We start from the raw sequence: 25573 nt of genomic DNA on the forward strand, positions 1-25573 counted from the left end.
AGACGATATTTCATTTATATGTATACAGATAAATGTGTATACATACACACACACACACACACACACACCCCCAATGGAATACTACTAGGCCATAAAAAGAATGAAATCCTACCATCTGCAACAACATGGATGGACCTAGAGGGTATTATTCTTATTAAAATAAGTCAGACAGAGAAAGCAAATACTGAATGCTATCACTTATTTGTGGAATCTAAAAAATAAACCGAATGAATATAACACAACAGAAAACAGACTCAGATATAGAGAACAAACTAGTGGAGGTGGGGAGAAGGAAGGAAAGAAGGACAAAATAGGGGTAGAGAATTAAGAGGCACAAACTACTATGTATAAAATAAATAAGCTACAAGGACATATTGTACAGCACAGGGAACATAGCCAATATTTTATGATAACTTTAAATGGTATATAATCTATAAAAATATTAAATCACTATGTTGTACACCTGAAACTAATATAATGTTGTAATTCAACTATATTTCAATTAAAAAATATATATTCACTTAGCTTCACAGAAAAAAGAAAAAGAAAAGGAATTTGGTGTTTAAAAAAAAATGCCAGGATTTAGTCATCCTACATGTTCTTTGAAGCTCTGTCAATGAGGATATTTTCCGCCCTAGTCATCAGATCGGGACACTAGTTTTTTGCTTTTTTAGTTTTTTTATTTATTGCTTTTACCTTTTTTTCTTATGGGCATTGCCTTACAGGCATGGAAGATTCCTGGCCGGCATTTCTGAGGGCCCCTAGAACCCTTCAGCGCGCGCGCTGTGGCCGGCCACTGCCCCAGTGCTGGGCGCAAGAGTCGTTTCCGAAGTTCCGGATCGACCTGGTCACGCACCTCCTGAGAAGCTGAGAACTGGCCTGCGCCCTCCCTTCCCGGGGGGACGAGGGGTGGAGGAGGGGGGCCGGGAGGCGACCCGAGGGAGGGGGTGGGTCGTCTCCGCGGCTGGGCGTGGGCTGGGCGAGGTCCCGGGCCCACCGGGCCCCGCCAACAATGGCCAGTTGTGGAAGGAGGCGGCAGGAATGCAGCCGGGGGAGTCGGGCGGCGGGGCGGCGGGGCGGCGGCGGCGGCGGCGTCTGCGGGGCGGGGCCGAGTCGCAGCCGCAGCCTCTTACCTGTCCAGGTAGCTCGCATTTCCCGGCGAGCGGCGGTGCCCGCAGCACCTGTCTCCCGGTGCGCGGGCGGGGAGGACGGCGCGGGGCATGGCCTGGTAGAGGCCCCTGGGGAGACGGTGAGGAGTCCAGTCCGGAGCAGGGCAGGAGGCGGAGGGACGGTCCTCCCCGGCGCCTGCTCGGCCGGCGGCAGCATGAAAAAGAACCCGACGGTGCAGGGCACCTTCAGCAAACTCTTCGGCAAGAAGCACGCCAACCCTCCCGCCACCTCCCTCTACGCCACCAACCCCCCCTGGATTTTCACCCAGGAGGCCCCGGAGGAGGGGACCCGGCACTTCGGTGAGTGCGCCCGGGAGCCGGAGGGCGCAGGGCTGCCGGGCGGTCCCCCCACCCCGGGGGCGGCCTTCCTCCCGGGACTCCGGGCGATCCGCGGCCTCGAGGGCGGGAGACGCGGCAGCGCAGAGGGGAAGGAACGCGTTTGAACCTGTGTGCTGGCCGGGCAGGAGCCTCCGGCGAGAGAGGTGTCTCCGGGAAAGGGAAGGAGGGGCCCCTCTCCACAGCGAGGTTGGAGGCCTTTGCGGGGGTCCCCGCGTCTGCTCTTAGTCCCTCTTCCGAAGTGTTTATTTTCCCTCCTCTGTGGAAGTTATGTTTGCGTTATTGTTGTCAGAAAGGCTTCCCGCGGTTTGCAGTGCCCTCCCTCACCCTTCCCCCCAGCAGTACTGTTGAGTACAGAGTGTTCCCCTGGATCTGAGGACTTGGGGGTGGTCCTTTCAACCCCCCACTCTTTCCGCTTCCTCCGTCTCCCCACCCCCAGTTCCCAGCCCCGCTTCTCCTGGCCCGGGGTCACAGGCAGAGAGGGAGCTGCTATCTGCGCGCCCACACACTTGGCTCTGCCCTGGGGAGGCCCAGGAAAAATCCACAGGAGCCACTGCTAGCGGGATACCAGCCTGTGCCAGACACCAAGTCACTGATTGGGGTCACAGGCTCTTGCCAGGTCAACCTGGGGCCCGGGTTGCCTATGAGCTCAGAGGGAGAAGCCCCAGACCCGACAGGGGAGGCTGAGGAAGCCCCTCCTGACTGCCAGCTGCCCCTGGCCCCTGAATCAGGGTGGTGTGTCTGCAGGCATCTGAAAACACCATGCCCACCCTGCCTTTGGGTTCTGCCTGTGGGTCACCTTATCACTGCATCTTTCTGCAGTTTGTACCCTATATAACTGAGGGGGAATCCAGGGGGTGGGGACAAGAATTCACTTCTTGTGTATGATCTGAGCTTCTGGGCCCAAGGAGGGTCACCCATCACTGCTTTACCTCACCTGCTTTCATTGTCACCCCATTACCTTCACTGACCTTTATGGCCACTGTGTGGGGACCCACAGAAGATGTTACAGCCTCAACCCCTGCTACTGGATTCACTTCAGCACCCAAGTTGTCACAGTTGGGACACAAGGCACCATGACAGGAGCAGGGCAAACAAAGACGTTGCCTCTCTCTGGCCCAAGGATCTCAGACCAGCTGGTGAACAGAGCTGACCGAATGCTGTTTAGCCCTTTCTGAGTCTTTGCTATAAAAGAGTAAGTGCAAAAGGAACAGAGAGAGATGACCTCTGATTGGAACTAGCATGTGAGCTGAGAGGGAAGGGCACCCAGCATTTCGAGAGCAAACAGCAGGAGCAAAGCCTACGAGGGCCAGGGTGGCTTGGAGGCAGGGTTTAGGAACTTAACAAACACACATGTCCTGCCAAGTACAACTCTGTGAGGCCTAAACGCCTCTCCTCGCCTGGGTCCCAAACATTTATTGACCCCTTCTTAGGTGCAAGGTACCGTTCTAAAGTCCTTGTGTTGTTGACTTGTTGAATCCTAGCCTATGATCCTGTTTGACAGGTGAGGCAACCAAGGCACAGCGAGGTTAAGTAACATGCCCAAGATCACACAGCTTTAAATGACAGAGCCAGGGTTTTCTCAAGTGTACAGTTCACTGATTTTTTTAGTAGACTTATCAAGTTGTGTAACCATCAGTGCAATTCAGTTTTGGGACATTGCCATTACCCCCCAGTTTCCCTCATGAGGCACAGCCAATATTTGAACCCAGGCAGTGGGGGTCCAGAGACCACACTCTTAGCCGGCTTGCAGAGTGGACTTTGTGGAAGGTAATCAAGGGTGAATTTGACTGGAGGGGCATCTGCTTGAGAACACCTCCCCCCTCACCCCCCCAACTCCTTCCCCAAGGGGAATGCCTTACACACTTCTGTACATTTTTGCCTTACATACTTCTCTACATTTTTGCCTGCACTGAACAGACTGCAGGTGGGGTTCAGTCCCTCCAGTAGAGAAGTGCAGGCATGGTGCCCTGTCACCTCTAGCCAACTGCTGCCTCCACCAGCAGGGCTGGAGCCCAGGGAGGCACCTCCTCCCGTTCTCCAGGGCAGGGCTGGGTCTCCATCTGACTCAGCCTGGTTGCACCACATGGAGGGGTGGGAAGCAATGTGCACCCAGCAGGATGGCTCTCCAGTGTTTCTGGGGTGTTCCTCAGGGTGCCAGTGGGTGTAGCAGAGGTCTTCCTGCTGAACAGGACATGTGCTCGGAGTTGGGGAGGGGAAGGACCAGTGTTGGGGATTCTGGGATGTGATGAAGATCCCAGACCTGTTTTGGAGTCCACCTCTGTCAATAAGTGGGGGCCTAGCCACTCTCTGGGCCTCAGTTTTTTTCTTCTGTTAAATGGGTCTGGTGTCCAGACTGCTTACAGAATGACTTCTTGAGGTTGGGATATGGCAGTGCTTTGAAGAGCATTGAAAGGAAAAACACTAAAACAAGGATTGGCAAATTATAGCCCATGGCCTGTTTTTGTAAATAAAGTTTTATTAGAACACAGCCAGCCATGCCCATCATTTGCATATCATCTGTGATTGCTTTCATGCTACTAAGGGCAGAGTTGAGTCACAGCAGCAAAGACAGTATGGCTCACAAAGCCAAAAATATTTACTAGCTGGCCCTTTACAGAACAAATCTGTCAACTCCTGCATGATTTATTATTGTCAGGGCATTTCCAACTCTGAGCACTTCCTGCTTCAGTTCCTGTAGCTGAGGCATGTAGAGGCCATGATAAGATCTCAAAGGGGTTGGGATTAGAGTTTCATAGGGTCCCTGAGTCTGTGACATTCTCTGAGATGCTGGCGGTATCCAGCCCTTGGAGAATAGCCGGTAGGATGGAGGGGGAAGAATCAGTGTGGGAGTGTGTAAGGGAATTAAGGAGTAACCACTTGCTCTGTGGCTACAGTCATGTAAAAATCTGTTTGCACAAGGGTAGGCTGGGTGCAGCAGGTAAAATGCAAACAGTCATGTGAAGGTGGTGACAGGTAAATTTTTCTTTACAGGATTTCCCTAACATTTATCCAGTAACTATTAGAAGGGCTTCACTTAATGCGATTGCAATCCTAATTAAGCCTCCTGTGAGCCCACACAAGGGTCTTAAAAGGCTGCACAATTGCTTTTAAAGTACGTGAGAAAGCAGAGATGCGGATCCTTGCAAATCTCACGATAAGGGACTTGCTGCAGCCTGAGACAAGGCTGCCAGTCACTCAGGACTCCTCCCTTGCCTCTTGGATTAGTTGAGCCAAGCTTCTTTATCTACCACCACCCCACCCCACCAATAGGATGCCCTGATTGCTGGGGGCCCTTCTTTCTTGTTCCTCCAAAATGTAAATCACCTTCCTCCCAACCACCTAGAACACTTATTTAAAATGCAGATTCCAGGGGGCCCACCTGGGGTACATGAAGTCAGAATCACTGGACTAGGACCCAGATTCTGGACTTTTCACCAGCTCCTGGGTGATTCTTTTATATGGGAATATTTGAGAATCCTGGGGTTTCCTTCCCCAGATGGAGCTGGGCCATTCTCTTTCCCCTGAGGACTTTTTGCAGTTCTAAATAAATGTATAGGGACTGTCCCAGCTCCTTATCCAGGAGAACCCCAGTGCTCCCTAAGGTGGCTACTGGTTCTGGTATTCCTGCTCCTGGGGTCCCCTGACCTGGTGTCTCAGGCCGGGCTAACAGGTAGGAAGCCATGAACCCCAGGGGCTGAGCACATATTTCTGGCCAGGGACAGGCTGGCACCAGCCTACCGAAAGGAAAGCTGACCTGTGCATGGCAGGGGTGTGAAGGAGATTTTTGTTTACTCCTGTCCCCTGGAGGTGTGCTGTGGTTTGCTTGCAGCTCAGTACACACACACATACACACACACACACACACACACACACACACACCCTCTCTACTGCCCCATTATATAAGCTCCTCTTGTTCCTGTAGTTCAGCTCAGAAAGCCAGGCCCTCCCTTGACCACTGCAGACTGGCTACAGGGTGCCCTTTCTCTCCCAGCCAATAAATTAATAACAATAATAACATCATCATGATTATTATCAGTTATTTATTGAAACAGGCACTATACTAAAAACTATGTTTTCTCAATTGAGGAAACACTCAGAGGCTCAGATAGGTTGAATGACTCAAAGGCATTTCAGCTCAAGGCAGCTCAAAAATTAAAGTGCATCCAATCACCCGGGACCTTGTTAAGATCAGATCCAGATGCACTTTGAGAAGTTCCCAGGTGAAGTCCGGCAGGTCTACAGGCCATACTTTGGGTAGCGTGTCCTAGCCTGGAAGTGGAGGGCCTGTTTGCTGCACTCCTCCCCCCTCCAGTACCCAACCCCAAGGCTCCTCCCTTTGTGCCCGCCCCCCGCACTCTGTGGCTCCAGCCCAGCCCAGCCCAGTGCCACCTTCAGAGTCCCCTCTGCGCTTGGACAAAGGCCTCTCTCCGGCGCACCAGGTCAGACCTGCTGGAGCTTGCTGGGACAGACCAGCCTTTTCAGGTTCCTGTCATGTGGCCCTGTTAATTAGCAAGGAAGAGCCTCATCAGCCATTTGTGGGTTACATTCACCTGGGGCCCCCTGCTGCGTCCCTGAAAGGCTGGCCTTCCCCTAGTGGCCAAGGATCAGATACCCAACTTCAGTGGGGTAGAGGTGAGGGTCTGTTTTTGGGTTCTGGGTTACACTGGTCAAGGTAGCAAACTCTCCCAAGCTAGAACACCACCGCTTTTAAGCACCTGGAATTCGATGAGACCTGTGGCCAGTGCTCCTGGGGCCATTTGGGGGCTCCTGGAAATTTGGGACCCCACACCATTACCCCAGCCTTCCTCTCACCTCTGCTAGCTTTTTTGTCTCCCTTGATTTTGGGAGGCTTCTCCCCAAATGATCCCCATTTGCCAGGTGGGGAAACCCAGCCTGAGTCCTCAGGTGCTACATGGAGGAGCTGGGGTGTGACCCCAGATCTGATTCCGAGATGCATTTGTCTCCTCTAGACCTCACCAACTTTCCAGTCTCACTCTGCAAGAACAGGAGACCAAGGAAAGAGATGCTGAATCCCTGTGTGATTTCCTTGCTGTCCTGGCTGTGACCAGAGGGAATTGGATTCTAGAGTCAGGTTGCCTGGGCTTGAATCCTGGCCCCTTTTACTCACCAGCTGTGGGATCTTGGGCAGGGGACTTAACCTCTCTGAGCCTCAGTTTCCTCATCTGCCGAATGAGGATAATAAGAGTACCTCCCACACAGGTTTTTTTAAAAAACAATTTTATTTATTTATTGGCTGCGTTAGGTCTTCGTTGCGGTGTGCAGGCTTCTCATTGTGGTGGCTTGTTGCGGAGCACGGGCTCTAGAGCACACGGGCTTCAGTAGATGCGGCGCGTGGGCTTAGTAGTTGTGGCTCATGGGCTTAGTTGCTCCGCGGCATGTGGGATCTTCCCGGACCAGGGCTCGAACCCGTGTCCCCTGCATTGGCAGGCAGATTCTTAACCACTGCGCCACCAGGGAAGCCCTGCACAGGTTTGTGAAGGGGGATGTAAAGAGCACTTAGAATGGTGCCCAGCTTGTAATATGGCGTATCAGGTGTCAGACAGTTACATTTTTATCATTCATTTCCTCTCTAGTTTGGGCCTGTCTAGGATCTGGGGAAAGAGCTAAATAACTGTCCCAGAGCTCAGCCTCCATGGAGATCCATTGGCAGCTTTCGGGCTGGGGGAAGAAGAGCATTTTATCAGACTTTCAACCCTGACCTTTGTAAGTAAGCGAATGCCAAAGACCCAATGAGAGGTTCCTCCTTTTGGAGAGAAGGAGAAAGGAAGGGCTGGAAGTGAGGCAGCCACTTGTGCCCAGCCCTCAGCTCCCCTAAAGCTGGCTGTTCTCCCCTCCACTTAACACACACACACACACACACACACACACACACGCCCTGCCCCAGACTGAGAGAACCAGGTCAGCCTGTTCGGGGAGAGGCAGCAAGCCACGCGCCATGTGTAAGGCACCCCATTATTTGTGCCTGGAGCCCAGCACTGCAAGTTGGGGACCCCGTTTGAGCCCTGGCACCACCACCACTGCTCTGAGACCTTGGACCAGCCCCATCCGTTCAGGGCCTCAGTCTCCCCATCGGCAAAGAGGGCAGCCCCAAGGGTCCAGACGCAGAGCTCTCCCTGACAAGAGGGCAAAGGGCCACCCGCCTGCCAGTGGCTTCCCCACCGTGGGTAGAGTTGTTCAGCCTCCTGTCTGTCTCCGGCTTCACCTCCTCACTGTCCATTCCTTTTTCAAGAGGCCCTCCTTTAATCTCTTCAATTGAGGAGGGGGCTGCTTCCCAGGAAGGCCCATTCTAGTATCCCTGACACTGATCCTAGCAACATTCATTTACTTCCACAGGAAAATCCCCAAGGTTGGACTCTATTGTCTTTCTGTTTAGTTTTGGACCTTGACCGTGAGGCTCAGAAAGCCCCAGCCCTGACCTTGAACTCTTGGGGACCCGGCTTATGGTAGTGGCCACACTTGCCTCACCTGCTGGTGTGCCTTGACCAACTGGGAACTGAGCCCAGGTATGAGGGGCCCAGGGAAAGTCTGTCAGGTTCTAGACACACCTCTTTTTTTTTTTTTCTTGAAATAACATACGTTTATTATCTTACAGTTCTGTAGGTCAGAAGTCTGACACTGATCTCACTGGGCTAAAATGAAAGTGTCAGCAGCACTGTGTTCTTTTCTGGAGGTTCTAGGGACGAATGTTTTCTTGCCTTTTCCAGCTTCTAGAGGCTGCCTGCACTCCCTGGCTCGTGGCCCCTTCCATCTTCAAAGCCGGCAGTGGCCAGCCGAGTCTTTCTCACATCACACCACTTTGACTCTGCTTCTGTCATCACATTTCCTTCCCCGACTCCCAGCCACACCTCTTAGAATGGGGAAATCAAATTGCATTTCCAAGAGGTGCCCCCTTGGGAGGGAGCCACCCAGGCCTTCCACTTCTGTCTCTACCACAGCTGCTCGCCTTACACAGGTATTCCAGAGAACAATCGTATTCTTAGAAAGGGCTGCCCTGCTCAAAACAACCACAAACCAACTGAGACAACAGTGGCTCAGAATCAGGGCTGAGTCATGGAATCTGTGAGGTGTGTAGAGTGGGTGCATGTGGGGGTCGGATGGCCCCGGCTCAGACCTGGCTCTGCCCTAACCGGTGTGGGCCTTGGGCAAGCTGCTTCACCTCCCACCCCTCCCCAGCACTGCTTCTTGGCTACAGCCAAGCCTCCCATACCCTCCAGTAGCACCCCTGCCCCTCACACCCCCATCCTCCCATCCACATCCTATAAATGGCGGGATCAGGATTCCCCACTTTGGGAGCAGTGTGTACAGTATAGTGGTTCAGAGGTCAGCCCTGGAGCAGAGACCCCGGCTTCACCACTTACTCTGAGGCTTTGGGCAAGTTATTAGATCTCTCTCTGTGCCTCAGTTTTCTCATCTGTAAAACGGGGATGGTGATCATACCAATTGCAAGGGGCTGTTTTGAGAATTAGATGAATTAATAATGTATAAGATGCTTAGAAGGGTGCCTGGCCCATTACAAGTGTTCAATAAATTCTACCTAGTCTTATATTATTACTGCTATTATAGTGATCAACTTGCCAGATTGCTTGCTTCTAAAACTCCTAGGCACACAATAAGAGTAACTATTCATATTGTGGTAACTCAGCTGCAGAAAGGATGCTCCCTAGACCCCAACACTGGTGCAGAGATTAAATAAAATAATGAGAGGGAAGGTCTGCTTGGAAGCATGCCTGTGTTAGTCCCCACCCCACCCCCAGTATAACGTCTTGGTGATCAAAACAGCACTATCTAGAGAATGTCCCAGGAAATCCTGGTGTCCACACACAGATGCTTAGAAGCCAGTGAGAATTGGGTGGGTTTTAGTGGTAGCTGTTGGGGGTGTCCAGTTATTTCTACTTTTCTTGTTTCTGATTGTGCCAAATCTGCACTCTTACAACCCCCCCTCTCCCTCCCCACCCACCATCTGGCATCTTGGTCTCCAGCCTTAGGCATGGAGCCTGGCAGCCACCACTGGGGAATCGTGTTTGCCCAGAGTGGACGGGACGGAACGGGGCAGCGCTGGGAACTAGAATTTCCGGGGACATGGGGAAAACTCGCCATTTTGGCCCCTTTGAGAGGTGGAGAATCTGGAATGTGCCAGCCGACTCTCTGCCAGGTAGGGCAGCACATAAAGGACTCTGTGTCCTGTTTCTGGGGTGCTCCCCGGAGCCTCCATGTCACAGTCAAGGCCCTCTATGTGGGAATCTTTAAACTCTTGCACTTTTCTCCTAAAGTCATGTGCAAGAGGCAAAGTAACCACCATTCATCCAATGTTCCAGTTAGTAGGATTCTGGTTAGTTGGAATTTTGACCTTTCTCCTCTTTCCCCTCTGGCTATAGAGGAAGAGGAAGTCCCTCGGCCCTGGTAAATGGAGAAAGCCCTCCTTGCTCATGGCCCATGTAGTAGGAGGTCCACAGTGACCCCTGCCTCTCGGAGGTGACAGTGTGTGAAATTCTCATCAATGTGTGTTAAGAGTCATGAGGGAGATTGGTTGAGAAAACGATCTACAATAGTTCCCACTACTGTAGAAACAGCCCAGAGCACAGGTCCAGCAACTAGAGGAAGAGAAAGGTCCTGTATTGTCTTCCTGCAGAGGACGGGACCACATTTACTGACACTGTCATTGTTCCCGTTGTACAGATGGGAAAACTGAGGCCCAGAGAGGTTAAGCCACATGGCGAGTCATTGGCAGAGCTGGGATTTGTACTAAGTCAGGTGGAGCCTACCATCCTATTTCTGCTCTGTCCTCAAGAGCGCATCAGATGGAGCCATGCCCCCAACCATTGATGGTTTGGGAGCTAAAGAAATCTTGGGTTAGAGGAGTCCAGAAGGTGGGTGCTGGGCCACTGGGCGGCCTCATCTGCTCTGCTTGTTCCAGATTAGAAATTCAAACACTCAAGAGAAAAGCCAGCTTGTTTTCCTCCCTCTCTCAGAGATAAGCTTTAGCTGGGGCCTTGATCAAGCTCTCAGGGCCCCAAAAGGAGGAACTTGTTGTGGGAGTGAAGGCTCAGGACCTATATGGGGTGGATGAGGAGAGAGAGGACTGCTGGCGGCTGAAAGCCTCAGGAGACCCTAAGAAACTGCCCCTGGAGTCCCTCCCAATCCTGCTTCACTTGGTCCCAAAAGCACACGCCCCACCCGTAGGATCTTGTTATATAAGAGGTGCTGGGCTGGGTCCAGCAGGGGCCACTGCGTGGCCTGATTAAACTCAGTTTTCCTGATTAAACTCCATTGGCCCCTGTGCCTTTGATCTCCAGCTCATGGTCTCCCCTCACTTGTCTCCTCTAGACGGCATCTATTATGGAGACAACCGATTTGACACAGTGAGTGAGTCAGGAACCGCCACGCTGAAAGCTCGGCCAAGAGTCCGGCCCCTGCTGACCTTTCTTCCACTGGTGAGTACGGTTCTGCCCTGAGGTCTGTGGGTCTGCTCTGGATGGGCCACCTTGGCTGTCATTGAGGAGGGAGCCCCACCTGCCCTGGCCCGAGTGGTCATCAGCCTTACCCTCTGTCCATTCCCTTCCTTCCTGATGCCAACCCAGGGTGGCTACTGGGAGGAGGCATGGCTCATGGCAGGAAGGCTGGGATTAGGGGTGTCAGCTCCTCCGAGTCGTAACCTAAGGAGAGGTTATGGGGAAGTTGCGTGCAGAGGCAGTGCAGCAGTGGGTACCTCCAGCTCAGCAGGATTCATATTCCACAGTCACCGATGGCTGACTGCTCTGTGCCAGGCCCTGCATTGGATGCTGGGATTCAGAGATGATTGAGCCAGCATTGCTCAAGGAACTCCCTGCCCAGTGCAGGGGATGAATCAGTAAACAGACTATTAGAACATAGGCCAGAGCAGGAGTAGCCAATCCAGCTACAGGGCAGTGATCAAGGAAAGCTTCCTGGAAGAGGTGGCACCTGAACTGTCTCGAAGGTCAAATAGCAGTGACCCTTGGGAGAAGGGCATTTGGGACTGATTTGTTTGTGGGTCTGAAACTGCCAGAAACCAAAAACTCCCTTCTGGAACCTGTGGCTCGGCTTTTGTTCTCTAAAGGGAAAGATACTCAAAACAACTGCTCTGTGACTGGGTTTTCAGGGACAGCCTAGACCAGTGCCATCCAATAGAAATATAATGTGAGCCTCATGTGTAATTTTATAATTTCTAGTAGCTACATGATAAAGAAATAGGTAAAATTAGTCCAAAGATGATCATTTCAACATTTAATCAATGTAGAAAATACTGAGATATTTTACATTCTTTCTTTCATACTAAGTCTTCAAAATCTGGTGTGCCACATTTAGAGCACACATCCCACTTCTGACTAGCAACATTTCAAGGGCTCAGTAGCCACTTGTGGCCAGTGGCTACCGTAAGCGACAGCCCAGATTTAGAGCCTAAACTGCCAGCCTCATAAATTCCAGGTTCACTACTGTCTGTGAGACCTGGGTCCCGGTTGAGACAATACAGTCACTGGGATCACAGCATCCCATACCTCCATGGGGCTCTGTTCTGCCTCGACTGACAAGGCACCTAATCCTGGTCTGAGTTCTCAGGGGCCCGTTAGACCTCACGGCACCCCATGCCTCAGTCCGGGGCACCCACAAGTTCTGTCCAGCACTGCCTAGCACAACCATCTCCCTCGCACCATCACTGATTTTTTCTGGGTTGTCCAAGCTCACCAACCAGACCCCGAGATTCTTTGTGAGAGGGACTGAGTCTTACAGTCTCCTTGCTGCGACCCCAAGGCCTGTATGTGGAGGGCTGAGCACACAGACCTCTGGGAATACAACTTTAAGTAATTTATTTTCTACTTACAAAAGCAATTCACGGACATCACAGACGAATAGAGAGGGTACACCACCACCAACAAAAAGGTATAAAGCAAATGAGTCCACCCCTAACTTTGTTTCCAGAAATGCATAAAACTGTTTGTTACAGGGTTATGGCACCCATACATGCAGATGAAATAATTTTGAGATTTTCTATCGCTGGAGGTGAATTCGATTCTCTCCCTTCACCTACTCCCAGCACACATACTAAGAATTACAGTGGTGGGCGCCCAGGGCTGACACACCAGTGCCTGTTCTGGTTGTTAAAATATTTAAATAAATGGCTGTTTCCCCTTGAGTGGCTCTTGCTGTCCTGGCTCCTCCCTCAGATCTGCACCAGCAAGTAAAGGGTTAATGCGGCACAGCTGAGTTTGTTCTGATGGGCCGGCATCCTGTATCCCTGCTCCCACCCACACACCCACCCACTTTGGGCCCCTTCAGTAATCAGTGCAGGTCCCTGCCTTTCTGCTCTCCTCCTTTCTGGCTTGGGTCCTCTGGTTTGGATCTGGTCTGGGCCAAGCAGAGCATGAATGGGGGCGCTGCACAGGGTTAGGGACTGCTGGCTGGTACTGGCTTGGGAGCAGTCCTTCTGGGCAAGCCTCAGACCCAGTCCCAGGAGATGGGGCTTCTCGCCACCAAACTCACGGCCCCTCACTGGTGAGGGCGAGGGAATAAACGCGCTGTGAACCCACAACTTAAAGGGGCCTCGTCGGGTCCACACCAGCCTCACTTTACATTGGCAGGAACTGAACCCAGAAAGGGAAGGTCATTCCATGCCGTCGGTGCCGGCTGGGTGGCTTGTGTGGTCCTAGCCAGTGGCAGGGCCATGAGATTGTGGCTAACACGTGGGGGGCACTTCCTGTGTGTCAGGCACCATCCCAAGTGCCTCGCATGTGTTAACAGAGTCATTGGAGCCACCCTCTTGGGAAGATGCTGCTGTGAATCCCCATTTTACAGGTAGAGAAACTGAAGCACAGGATGGGGCAGTAACTTGCTTAAGGACAGGCAGCTCATAAGTGGCAGAGCTGGGATTTGTAGCCAGGCTCCAGGGTCCGAGTTCTATTCAGGCCGTCCTATCTTCCTCTCCACCCACGGCCTAGAAGCTTTTTTTCTTCCCTCCCAGCACCAGCCCGCAGCACCGCCTGCATCTCCCGTGTCTGCCTCTCTGAACCCCTGCCTGGCAGCCAGGGCTTTCTGGGCACCAGGGCTTTTGCCTCTGTAGGGTCATAGACCCCTTTGAGAGCATGATGAGGCTATGAGGCACGTACACGTAATTTTGCTTACAATTCCAGCAGAGGGATCTCAGGCCCCTGGAAGCCCACCTATGATGCACCTTAAGATTAGGAACCCTGGGCATGGTGGCCCGTATCCTGGGGACATGTTTTACTCCTGACTCAGGTCGTAAGATACAAAGCAGCCCCAATATCCTTCATCAACGGCTCCTGGGTTGAGGGGAGTCTGACTCCTCTCCCTTAGGCTCTGGGCTGGGTCCTTTGCTTTCTTCTAGCTGGGGCAGGAGGCCGGGAGAATGAGAGGCAGGAGGACAGAACTGTGGGTTCACACACAGACACACGTGCGCACACCCTGACCCCCAGCCCCACCGAGTTGGGGCAGGGGTGGGGAGCTGGGTCGAGGCCAAGCCCTGCCTGACGCTGTCCTAACCAGCTGGGCCTTGCCCCTCCCTCTCCTCCCTTCCCACACTCAGGGGACACCTCCCAGGCCAGGCCACGCTGGGGCAGGGGAGGCTCAAGGTGGCGATGCCCATGACAGGCCCATGCTCTTCCTTGAGCGCCGTCCGGGCCAGGCCGTCTTCTGGGAGCACTGTCGCTGTCAGTACCTCTCAGGAGCCCGCAGAGGGACTGGTGCGAGAGGGGAGGGCAAGATGAGGCAGAGAAGGGCCACAGCAGGTGCTTCTGGCCCCTTCCTGGAGCTTCCTTGCTCTGTTTGAGGTGAAAGTGCAGAGAACGAAGAAATACTTTTGCAGGCAGCCAGCAGCCAAAGGCCAATTATGAAAAGGACCTTGGGATCCCTCAGTGACTGGGATGGGATCTGGATTGATCCTCAGGTAACTGGCACCAGTGCCTTCTCTGCCACTGGGCTGCAGGGTGGCTGAGGGCCAGGCCCTTCCTCTCCCAGGGCCTCTGGCTCCTCACCCACCAGCGGGGGTTATACTGGATGGTCCACTAGGGTCTCCTCAGCTGTGACTTTCTGTGTTAAAATAACTTGCTAACGGAGGGGCAGGAGGTGGGGTCAGCTCCCTGGAGCCCCCCAGAGACTCCAGGCCCTCTGAAAAGGACGTGCTTCAGTCACCAGGGCCACCCCACTTCCTGCTCTGCAAGCTCCAAGGAACTGGATTAGAATCGCAAACTTCAGAGCTGGGGTAGGGGCGGACCTTGGTGCTCATCAGGATGAGAAAACTGAGGCCCAGGGAGGGGAAGGTCCTGCCCAGGCCACACAGCTCAATGGAGGTGGAGACAGGACCCAAGCCTAGGTCTCCTCCTCTCGATCCAGTCCTGTCTACACCACGTGGGCCTGGGCTGAGTCGGGGAAGGATCCTTTCTCCCCACTTCCTTCTACCTCCAAGGGGAAGCCCGGCCCAGAGCTCAAGCCAGAGCCTGTCCCTAGCTTTTGAGAGCTGAGCTGGTGGAACAACTGGTGGAGGGAAGGTCGTACTTTTCTCTGGGGCTGCCTCTTGCCCTACCCTACTCTGAACCCAGCCATCTCCAGGGCGATGCATATGAGGAATTAAAAATTAAATGCCAACGTGGCGAATATGGGGAAACTGGCTGGACAGGTCCCCTGGGCTGCCCCAGGCGGTGAGAGCTCCCTGGGTCACCCCACCCTCTGAGTCAGGCAGGCCTGGCGGTGACTAGGGAAGTGTCAGCCTGGGTTCCGGGCAGGAAGCCTGACTGTTCTGGACCCTGCCCTCTGTGAAACGCAGAGATGCAGCCCGAGTCAGCTGGATTTCTCCTTCCCACTTTTCCACTCCATCCCCCGCCGTGGGAGCTCATCTCTGAACTCAAGGCCCAGGCTCCCTTTGGGGTTGGGGTTTGAGCTCCTTAGGCTGAGCTGGGATGGGCAGTCCTTATTGGCTTTCGAGTGATTCACGTGGCTGACGTTAGCTGGGAGGGCTGTCAGGTGGGGGAAGCTCCATGCGTTCCTGGGGGGTGGGTGTCAGAAGCTTGCAGCCAGTGTACGGATGGAGCACCCTCTCCCCACCGTAGCCACCCCCGCCTCTGCCCACCTGGCTCCTCCTCCACGGTGGCGGTCTCAGCCTGAACCTCCAAAGCTCCACCCACACCCTTATCCTTATCCACACATGGCCACCCCTTGGGCTCAGGGATGTGCACCCCCAGCTTGGGCTGCCCTCAGAAGGACTGACCGGGAAGGAAGCTCTAGAAATGGGCTCAGGGCCATTTAAATGGGGGATTCTAGGGACCTTGGTGCCTGGAGCAGGGTCAAGAACGGGGTGTTGTGGGCTCTTAGGGCATGTCCCTTTGATCCCATGGACTTCTTGCCCTAAAGGGAACCAGAGCAGGGCCCTCTGTAGCTCAGAGTCCAGGGCAGGACCCTGAAACGAGGGTCTAAGAGCAATTCTGGGATGGCAGGCTGGTCCAGAGGAAGACGGCCTTGTTGGTGGAATTCTCTGTTCCCCAGGAAGGGGGTGTGAGCTGTGGCAGAGGGTGGAGGGCAGGGCGGGGAAGTAATGGGGCTCTTTTTTTTAATGCTCACTGGTTCCCAGCTTCAGAGAAGCTGCTGTGTGGGGAACACACCCCGCACCCTCACGCTGCCCCGCAAAGCCAGGAAACAACTAACCGGCTGGGCTTCACCCAGCTGGGGACGTTGGGTGCCTGGAGGGGTTTCCTGTAGCTCTCACTCTGGGGGCCTGTCCCCCTGCTCCCCCAGCCTACAGCAGTGTCCCCAGCCGTGCCTGGCTCTGACTCTGACTCAGAGTCATCTCCCTCACCCCCTGCAGCTCTACACCTCACCCTGAGGTGCCCCAGCAAGGCTACTGGAGGAATCTGGTGAGGAAGTTTGCATTCCACAATGTGTCACTAAGGCACTGAGCTGGCCTGTGTCCAAGGTCAACCGTGTGTGGCCCATTGGCCAAGCCCCTGGTGACCCACCCTTGGGGGTTGCCTGGGTTCTAAGGAATCCCAGGCATGAGGATGTGTATGTCCCAGGCCAAGGGAGGCCAAGGGGGCAGGGCTGGGCCCATCGGTGGGGTAAGGCTGTCCCCTGAGCCCTTGGTGGTGCAGCAGGGGGCTAGCAATGGGCTCTGACGCCCTGTAACATTAAAGGTGAGACAACCTCATCCTGAATAGTGAATGCTTTCCTCCCTTCCTCCTTCCTCCTTTCCTTCCTCCTTCTCTTCAACTCTGAAATGTCTGTGGTTGAAAGGGCAGTAGGAGATTCCCGGCTACCTGACCCTGACTACGGGGAAGCACCCATGTATCTCTTCAGGTCCAGCCGGGCAGACACATCCCGGGAGCTGTGCCCAGGCAGAGTGTCCATGGACTCAGGCCACTGCTCACCTACTGAGCCTTGTTAGGACCTGAGGGCCAGGAGCCCGGGGAAATGCCCTTCCTTGAGTGCTTCTCTGCAAGATCTCTTTAGGTGTGGGGTGTCACAACAAACCTAAGGGAGGTGGGATCAACTCCATCTTACAGATGAGAAAACTGAGCCTCAAAAGGCGAGAGAGGGGCACACTTCCTGACCACTGACCTTGTGTCCGATTCTGTCTTTGAGATGATGGAGTTGAATTAAGATTGCCAATCTGGGGACTTCCCTGGCTGTCCAGTGGTTAAGACTCTACATTTCCAGTGCAGGGGGCACAGATTTGATCCCCGATGTGGGAACTAAGATCCCACATGACGCGTGGTGTGGTCAAAAAAAAAAAAATTGCCAATCTGGTCTGCTTGCCTATAAAATCCATGCTCTTTCTTCTTGATTACAAGAATTAAAAAAAACCCCAAAACTATGTACTGTGTGCTTTTTTAAATTATGAAGGAAACAGAAGTTCATTGTGAAGAACTGAAAATAGAGACAAGTATAAGGAAGAAAATATATATAAATATTCTTGGAATGGCACTTCCGCCCCCAGCCTCCCTGCCAGCTAATCATTGCTGGGTGACTTTTCAATATACGAGGCTGTGACGGATTTTAAAGGGCTGCTTGACTGAGCTGGGGAGCTGGCTTGCATCCCTCTGTGAGGTGGGTGAGGTGACCAGTGATCTTAGCTTCTGGGTGTTGTCTGGGTGTGGGGACGCAGAAGGCCTGAGGCCCAGTTCCATGGGGAATGCCCCATCTGGCAGGGCCAGGGCTGGACTCTACCCAAGGCATTGAGCAAGGGCTGCTCTGTGGCAGCAGTGCCGGGAGTGGCCGTGGCCGTGGTCGGCTGCCTGTGGCTGAGGAAGGAGGCTCCAGTGGGCTGGCCCAGCAGAGGTGCTTAGATGCTCATTTGCATGTTCTCTGTCGTTTCCATTGCCCACAGGTTGGCGCACCCCTCTCGATGTGGGGCTGCCATCGTCCAAGGGCCACACACTTCTCTCTCCTGAGTATACTTGAGGCACATGCCAACCCCTGCAGACAGCACCCTGGGGAGGGGGTGAAAATCTGTGATTTTCCCAGGGCAAGCTCACTGAGTGTGGGGCAGCCCCCAGCTGACTGTGACAGTCACAGGCCCACATCTGAGGCCACCAGTGACCTCAGGCCCAGCCCTGCACACTTGGCCTCACCCTGTGGCTCCTGGAAAAGCAGCTTCACAAACTCCTCCCTCCCCCTCTCCTCCTCCTCTATCCCCTCTTGCCCCTGTCCCCCAGAGAACTCTCTGGAGACAACGATGGGGGTCTGTCCCAACACCTTGTCATGGAGGGGTAGCCCTGAGTGTCCAGGCTGCCACCCACATGGCATAGGTGAGCCGAGCACAGATGGGACACCTTATGGGCCTGGGCTCATGGAACACCTTGCTTGAGGTGATCCTTAAAGAGCGTTCACAGAAGAGGGAGGGAGGCCCTTTGTTCTGGGGCGGGGGGGTGGGGAGCTGGCACCGGAACACAGGTTTTACACCTCTCTGTCCTGTGTTCTTTCTACCTCTCATTCACTCTTCTAGGAATTTTTTCACTCATCGAACACTCATTGAATTGCCCCATCTGTGCCAGGCTTGTATAAAGGATCAGCCATCCCCCTACCCACAGGTAGGCTGGGCTGGGGCAGCAGAGACCACAGTCACCTGCAATGGCCTCAATTTGTACTGGAGGAAGAGTGTGAAGACGAATACTGTAGTGGCAAAGAGGGCAGGCTCTGAGGTTCCAATATCGGCCCTGCTACTTACTAGCCGTGTGCCCTCGGGCAGTGTACTTAGCATCTCGGTGCCTCAGTTTCATCTTCTATAAAATAAAAACAATAACCTGCCTCTTAGGGTTACTGTGAGGATTAACTAGGCTGCTACATGTGAAGTACTCAGAACAGTGCCTAGCACATAGTAGGCACCTAATAAATGTCAGCTGTCGTAATAATGCACACAGGGTGAGGAACACACTAGGAAGAGAAATTAACTTGGGCTGAGGTTGCCAAGGAGGGCTTCATGGAGGAGGGGCATTTAATCTGGGGTTTAAAGGATAACCAGGAGTTTGCTGGGTGGAAAAGGGCATCCGAGGCAGAATAAGAGCAAAAGCTAAAATAGATAACTAATAAGGACCTACTGTATAGCACAGGGAACTCTTCTCAATACTCTGTAATGACCTATATGGGAAAAGAATTTTAAAAAGAGTGGATATATGTATATGTATAACTGATTCACTTTGCTGTTCAGCAAAAACTAACACAACATTTTAAATCAACTATACTCCAATTTAAAAAAAAAAAAAGAGCAAAAGCAAGGCTGGGGAGGCCTGAGAGGATGTGGGAATGAATCCCAAACAGCTGCAGTGGTTCTCCATGGGTGGAAGAGGGGGGCGTAGCCAAATCGTCTAGGGGCTTTTTCTTTTTTTTTTTGGCCGCACCGTGTGGCATGTGGGATCTTAGTTCCCTGACCAGGGATCGAACCCACACCCCCTGGGAGTGGTCTTTCTGCCATACTGAAGAACCCTGCTGCAAGGAGCCCATTTGCTCATGAATGAGTCAAGTCTCATTCATGGTGGGAAACAGACAAGAACCACTAGCTGGAGCCCAGAGTTTGTGGAGTGGGTGGGAGAAGGTGGCAGGAGCTGCAGACAGGACAGCTTATGAAAGGTCTTGAACGCCATGTGAAGGTGTTTGAATTTCATCCTCTGGACCAATGGAAGGATTCTGAGCAGGGAAGGGACCTACTCTGAGATGCATTTTAGAAAGAACATCCTGGCATCAGGTTTGAAGAATGGAGTGAGGCAGAGGCCAGGGCAGTAGTCTGTCTGTCTGTTTGTCTGTCTAGGTAAGAGACAGTGAGGACTGAAGGAGGGCCGAGCTTGTGGGGTGGCAGGAAGGGAGGGACTCAGGAAGTGCCTGGCAGAGCCGGGTGAAAAGCTAGGGGTGCTGGTGATGATCAGATGCCTGGAAAAACAGTGATATCTAACTTGGGCAAGTCACGTAACCTCTGTGCGCCTCGGTTTTCTCATCTGTAAAGTGGAGGTAGCAGTAACACCTATCTCATCTCACGTTGTGAAAAGTAAATGAGTTAAGAGATGGAAAACACAGAAAGAGCGCATGGTACTGAGTAAGTGCTAAGTAAGTAGCCGCTGTTATTATTGTTGTTAAGGTTGGGAGTACTGGGGATGAGAGAAAGAGGTGATGTGAGATGCTGTCTGTCCAGTGGACCGACAAACTCTAAGTCTCCCTCAACACCTTCTCTTTTGATGTTCTTGTCTTTTGTTTGCTATGCTTTGTTTAACTTTTTAAATTGTAAGATACACACGTAACATAAAATTTACCATTTTAACCATTTTAAAATGGACCATTCAGTGGCATTCAGTAACTTACTTTCTTTGAATTTTATTTATTTATTTTTTATACAGCAGGTTCTTATTACTTATCTATTTTATACGTATTAGTGTATATATGTCAATCCCAATCTCCCAATTCATCCCACCACCCCCTCCCCCGCTACTTTCCCTCCTTGGTGTCCATACTTTTGAGTAACTTTTTTCTTTTATTTATTTATTTTTGTCTGCATTGGGCCTTCGTTGCTGCACACAGGCTTTCTCTAGTTGCGGTGAGCGGGGGCTACTCTTTGTTGCGGTGCGCGGGCTTCTCATTGCGGTGGCTTCTCTTGTCGCCGAGCACGGGCTCTAGGCGCGCAGGCTTCAGTAGTTGTAGCACGCGGGCTCAGTAGTTGTGGCGCACGGGCTTAGTTGCTCCGCAGCATGTGGGATCTTCCCGGACCAAGGCTCGAACCCGTGTCTCCTGCGTTGGCAGGCGGATTCTTAACCACTGCGCCAGCAGGGAAACCCAACTTTTACTTTTTAACCAATCCTAATGTGCAGAGAAGTTGCAGGAATAGTACAAAGAACTCCCTAGAACCTCCACCCCCATTCACCACATTTTGCCCCCATTTGCTTTATTTGCTCTCTCCCTCTCTTGATATTTATACATTGTTTCCTCCTGAATCATTAAAGAGTAAGTTGAGACACCCAGTCCCTTTACTCCTAAATACTTACGTATTCACAACATTGTAAATCAACTATACTTCACTAAAAACAAAAATGAAACAAAAGCTTACATATTACGTGTGCATTACATAAGAACAGAGATGTTCTCTGCACAGTTAGCAAATCCAGGAAGTTAATATTGGTATGATACTGTTATCTGATACACCTTTTATATTCAGTCATCGCCAGTTGTCCACTAAGGTCCTTTATGGCATAGCCTTGCTCCATCCCAGGATCACACAGTACATTTAGATGTCACCTCCAGGCCCTCTTCTTAAGGAGGCTCTACCTTAGTTCTCTGAGGCTAAGGGAGACAGATGAGGGAGTTCAGCTCCCGTGGAGATGGATGCCATTCACACTGAACTCTGTCACTCGATGCCAGCTGCCTGGGTCCCTGTGGTGAGTGAGCGGAGGGGTGTGCCTTCCGGGTCTGTTTTCCTAGGACTAGCATTAAAATGAGTTTGTATTTGCCTTCCCCGAATCCACACCAGTGGAAGGGACAGCTAGGTGAACCACCGGCGGCCAGGTGGGCGTGCGGGGAAGGAGCAGGGCCAGCTGGGGCTTGGGGATGCGGGGCTGTGTTCAGTTCAGTACAGGGGGCTCCCGAAGGGGTGAGGCTGGGCTTTGGGACCTGCCCCAAGGGTGGTGGGGCGTGGAATGCCACAGCACCTCAAACACTGCGGCAAGGTTATAGGTGTGTCCTGGGACGCCCATGTATGTGTGTGTGTGGCGGGGGGGTGGGATGGGGGAGCTAAAAAGCCTGAGCTGCTGTTCCAAGGCCACTCAGGAGACAGATTTCCATCCTGTGGTCTTTTGGGGTCTAATGCATTTTCAGAGCTGAGATCAAAGGTGGGGTGGACAGTGTTACCTCCAGCCCATAAAGTTCGTCCGTCTTCCTCGTCCACATGTAATTATAGTTAAGCACTCAGGGTGACCCAGAAGGTGCTTCTAGGACTCCAGGCAACTTTGATTGTTCACAATGTTTTCACCCTTGTGGGGGAGAAGATTTAGAAGACATACTCCTTCAGCGAGCACTGGTTTCCTGGGTTTCCTATTATCTCATTTGGTCCTCATAATGGCCCTGCAAAGCAGGAAATATCTCCATTTTGTACGTGAATAAAATGGGTCTCAGTGATTTGTAGAAAGGGTAAGTCGGGAGGCCTAGGTGTGCACCCTGGCTCTGTTAAGGGATTTGAGATAACATAGTGCTGGCACACAGTTGGTGCATAGATGATAGATTAACATCATCATCGCTATGGCTCATCCAAGGTCACACCACTGGCAAGGAACAAGGTCACACCTCATCCAAGGTCACACCACTGGTGTGACTGGTGGTCACACCACACCACCACACGTGTTCACTGGCAAAATCCAGAGCATGAATGGAATCCAAAGACTTTTGATGATAAGTCCCCAGGTCTTTCTACTTTCCAACTACATGCAAAAGAGTAATCGAGGGATCTCAACCCTGGCTGTTAAAGGCCTGGCCTACATCTTATCAAAATCAGAGTATACATACTTGATGGGGGTTATTAGACAATCAGTCGTGTGTGTGTGTGTGTGTGTGTGTGTGTGTGTGTGTGCTGCATCTCAGAATGCAGGATCACTGGGTTTGAGAGATGTTAAGAACAGGTGTGTGGCCGTGTGAATCAAATAGAGGCAGAAGAAAAGAGTAGATGATGGAACAAGGCCATTCCAGCTTCAGAATTCTTTTTTTAAATTTATTTATTTATTTATTTATGTATGGCTGTGTTGAGTCTTTGTTGCTGCTCACGGGCTTTCTTTAGTTGCGGTGAGCGGGGGCTACTCTTCGTTTCCATGTGCGGGCTTCTCATTGCAGTGGCTTCTCTTGTTGTGGAGCACGGGCTCTAGGTGCATGGGCTTCAGTAGTTATGGTGTGCAGGCTCAGTAGTTGTGGCCTGCGGGCTCTAGAGCTCAGGCTCAGTAGTCGTGGCGCACGGGCTTAGTTGCTCTGCGGCATGTGGGATCTTCCCGGACCAGGGCTCAAACCCATGTCCCCTGCATTGGCAGGCGGATTCTTAACCACTGCGACACCAGGGAAGTCCCCAGAATTCTTTAAGAACAAGAAGATGGGTTGTTTGTTGCCCTCAAATGGCCAGAGAGTAATTCTGAGATTGCCCTTGGTAACCCAGGGTCTTGTGGATATTTCTGAGACATCTACCTTGAATCCCCCTTCTTATATATTAAACCATTAAGTCTAGAGAGTTGGCACCATCAGCCCATCAGCGAGTAACAACTTGGCTTACTATGTGTCCCGCTTTGGGGGATTCATGTAAAAAATGTCCCTGGGCTCCAAGGAGCAACCACATCTTATTGGAGGAACTGGGGGAATATCTAGAGAGCAAACAGAAGTGCTCCCTATGGGGCTTGGCTGTGGGTTGCTCTGAACAGGGTAGGTCAGTGTGGGCTGGTGCAGACAAGGGATGGCTCCTTAGGAATAACAACAAGAGCTAACATTTATTGGGCTTTCACTACATGCCAGGAGCTAAGTGCTTTTTGTGTATTGCATCACTTAATCCTCACAGCTTCCCTAGAATAGGTAAATTCTATTTTAATCACAGTTTCATAGTCAGGGAAACTGAGAGTTTACATCACTGGCACAGTCAGTACAGCTAGTAGGTGACAGAGCCGGAATTCAAATCCAGGCAGTCTGGCTCCAGATCTTCCCCTTCCCTGCTACCATCTTTCTAGAGGGGCTCAGTGAATCCTTGCAGGATGAGAGACTTAGACTTTAGAGAAGCAAAATACCCAGGGGTGGGAGCTCCACAGACCTGGGTTTGACAGCACTGGTCATGTGACTATAGACAACTTACCAAACATTTCTGAGCCTCCGCGGTCTCTGACAAATGGGGATAGCTTCTTCACAGAGTGGTGTGATGGCGATCACATGTTTAGAGCACAGAGCAATGGGTGGTATTGTTAGAAATGGAGGGTGGGAAGAGGAGCACAGCCTGACCAACACCCAGCGTCAGGGATGAACGTGAACCAGATGTGTGGGTTGGAAGGATCCTGGAGAGGGAGTTGGTCCAGCTAGAATGCAGGATGGCTATAACAGGTGAGTGGAAATAAACATTGGCTGGGAAGGATGAGGCCAGGGTGTTGAGGACCTTGAAAGTGACCATAAAATGCTCCACAGCTCCTCCAAAGGACAGGTGTGTGGACGTTGTTGACATATGGAAATGTGTGTTTGGGGAAAAAAAAAAGAATGTAAAGTAGTATGTACAAACCGACAGCTGTGTAAACACATTATGGTCTGCCAAGCTTAGAGATCAGAAGGGCATCTGCAGTGCTGTCGATACTCCAGTTCACCACTTTTTACTTAGGTACTTTTCTGTAAATACCTAATGAAAACTAAGAGTGAACAGGAGGCCAGGCTGAGGGGTTTGGCTTTTTATCTTGTGGCCATCCCTGGGGAGTCACGCAGAATTTGTTTGTTTGTTCTGTTCTAACTGAGATACAATTTATATACAGTTGATTCTCATTATTTGAGGATTCTGTATCTGCAAATTCTCCTACTTGCTAAAATTTATTTGTAACCCCCCAAATCAGTACTCAAGATGCTTTGGACCTACACAGAGTAGTGAAAAATTTGAGTCACCTGATGCACATGGGCCCTGCTGAGGTCGAACAAGACACTTTGCTTTCTTGTTTCAGCCCTCATGCTGTAAATAAGCATCCTTTTCTATTTAGTGCCATGTTTTTTCATATTTCTTTGCTTTTTGTTGGTGATTTTGCTATTTAAAATGGTCCCCAAACATAGGGCTGATGTGCCGTCTGACATCCCTACATGCAAGGAGGCTAGGTGAGGTGCCTTACAGAGAAAATACGTGCGTTAGGTAAGCTCCGAAGGTGTGAGTTATGGTGCTGTTGGCCATGAGTTCAGTGTCAGTGAGTCAACGATAGATATTAAATAAGGTCTCTTTTTTTTTTTTTTTAAAACATCTTTATTGAAGTATAATTGCTTTACAATGGTGTGTTAGTTTCTGCTTTACAACAGTGAATCAGTTATACATATACATATGTTCCCATATCTCTTCCCTCTTGCATCTCCCTCCCTCCCACCCTCCCCATCCCACCCCTCTAGGTGGTCACAAAGCACCGAGCTGATCTCCCTGTGCTATGCGGCTGCTTCCCACTAGCTATCTATTGTACATCTGGTAGTGTATATATGTCCATGACACTCTCTCACCCTGTCACATCTCACCCTTCCCCCTCCCCATATCCTCAAGTCTATTCTCTAGTAGGTCTCTCTAAATAAGGTCTCTTTAAACAGAAACACGCATAAAACAAAGTTATGTATTGATCAGCTGATGTAAGTGCCTTGACCAAGGTTTACAGGAACCTAACCCTGTATTTCCCTCGGGCATTTTGATCCAGTTTTTGCTAATTGAGTGTTCGCAGCAACTTTACAGACCCTAACTACCGCGAATAACAAGACTCGACTATATCATAAAATTCACCCTTTTAAATGAGCCCTTTTACATTTTAGTATACTCACAAGGTTGTGCAACCATCACTGTGGATTTTCCAGCAATAAAATGGCCTCAC

General features: G+C 51.6%; 1 protein-coding gene across 2 annotated transcripts in view; it reads left to right on the plus strand.

Annotated features, from left to right (window-relative positions):
* Positions 1-1148: 1148 nt before the first annotated feature.
* The window catches only part of C7H6orf132 (chromosome 7 C6orf132 homolog), a 32386-nt gene continuing 7961 nt past the window's right edge, over positions 1149-25573 (plus strand). The window contains exons 1-2 of one of the 2 annotated variants that reach the window (XM_061196222.1): positions 1149-1469; positions 10854-10960. In XM_061196222.1, coding sequence (XP_061052205.1) covers positions 1325-1469; positions 10854-10960 — 252 coding nt within the window. In that variant the 5' untranslated portion in view covers positions 1149-1324. Of the gene's footprint in view, positions 1470-9544; positions 9682-10853; positions 10961-25573 lie in introns of those variants that run through there. The other variant, XM_061196223.1, reaches the window with a different exon arrangement.

The sequence above is a fragment of the Eubalaena glacialis genome, chromosome 7 (genome assembly GCF_028564815.1).
Source record: "Eubalaena glacialis isolate mEubGla1 chromosome 7, mEubGla1.1.hap2.+ XY, whole genome shotgun sequence".
Lineage (NCBI taxonomy): Eukaryota > Metazoa > Chordata > Mammalia > Artiodactyla > Balaenidae > Eubalaena > Eubalaena glacialis.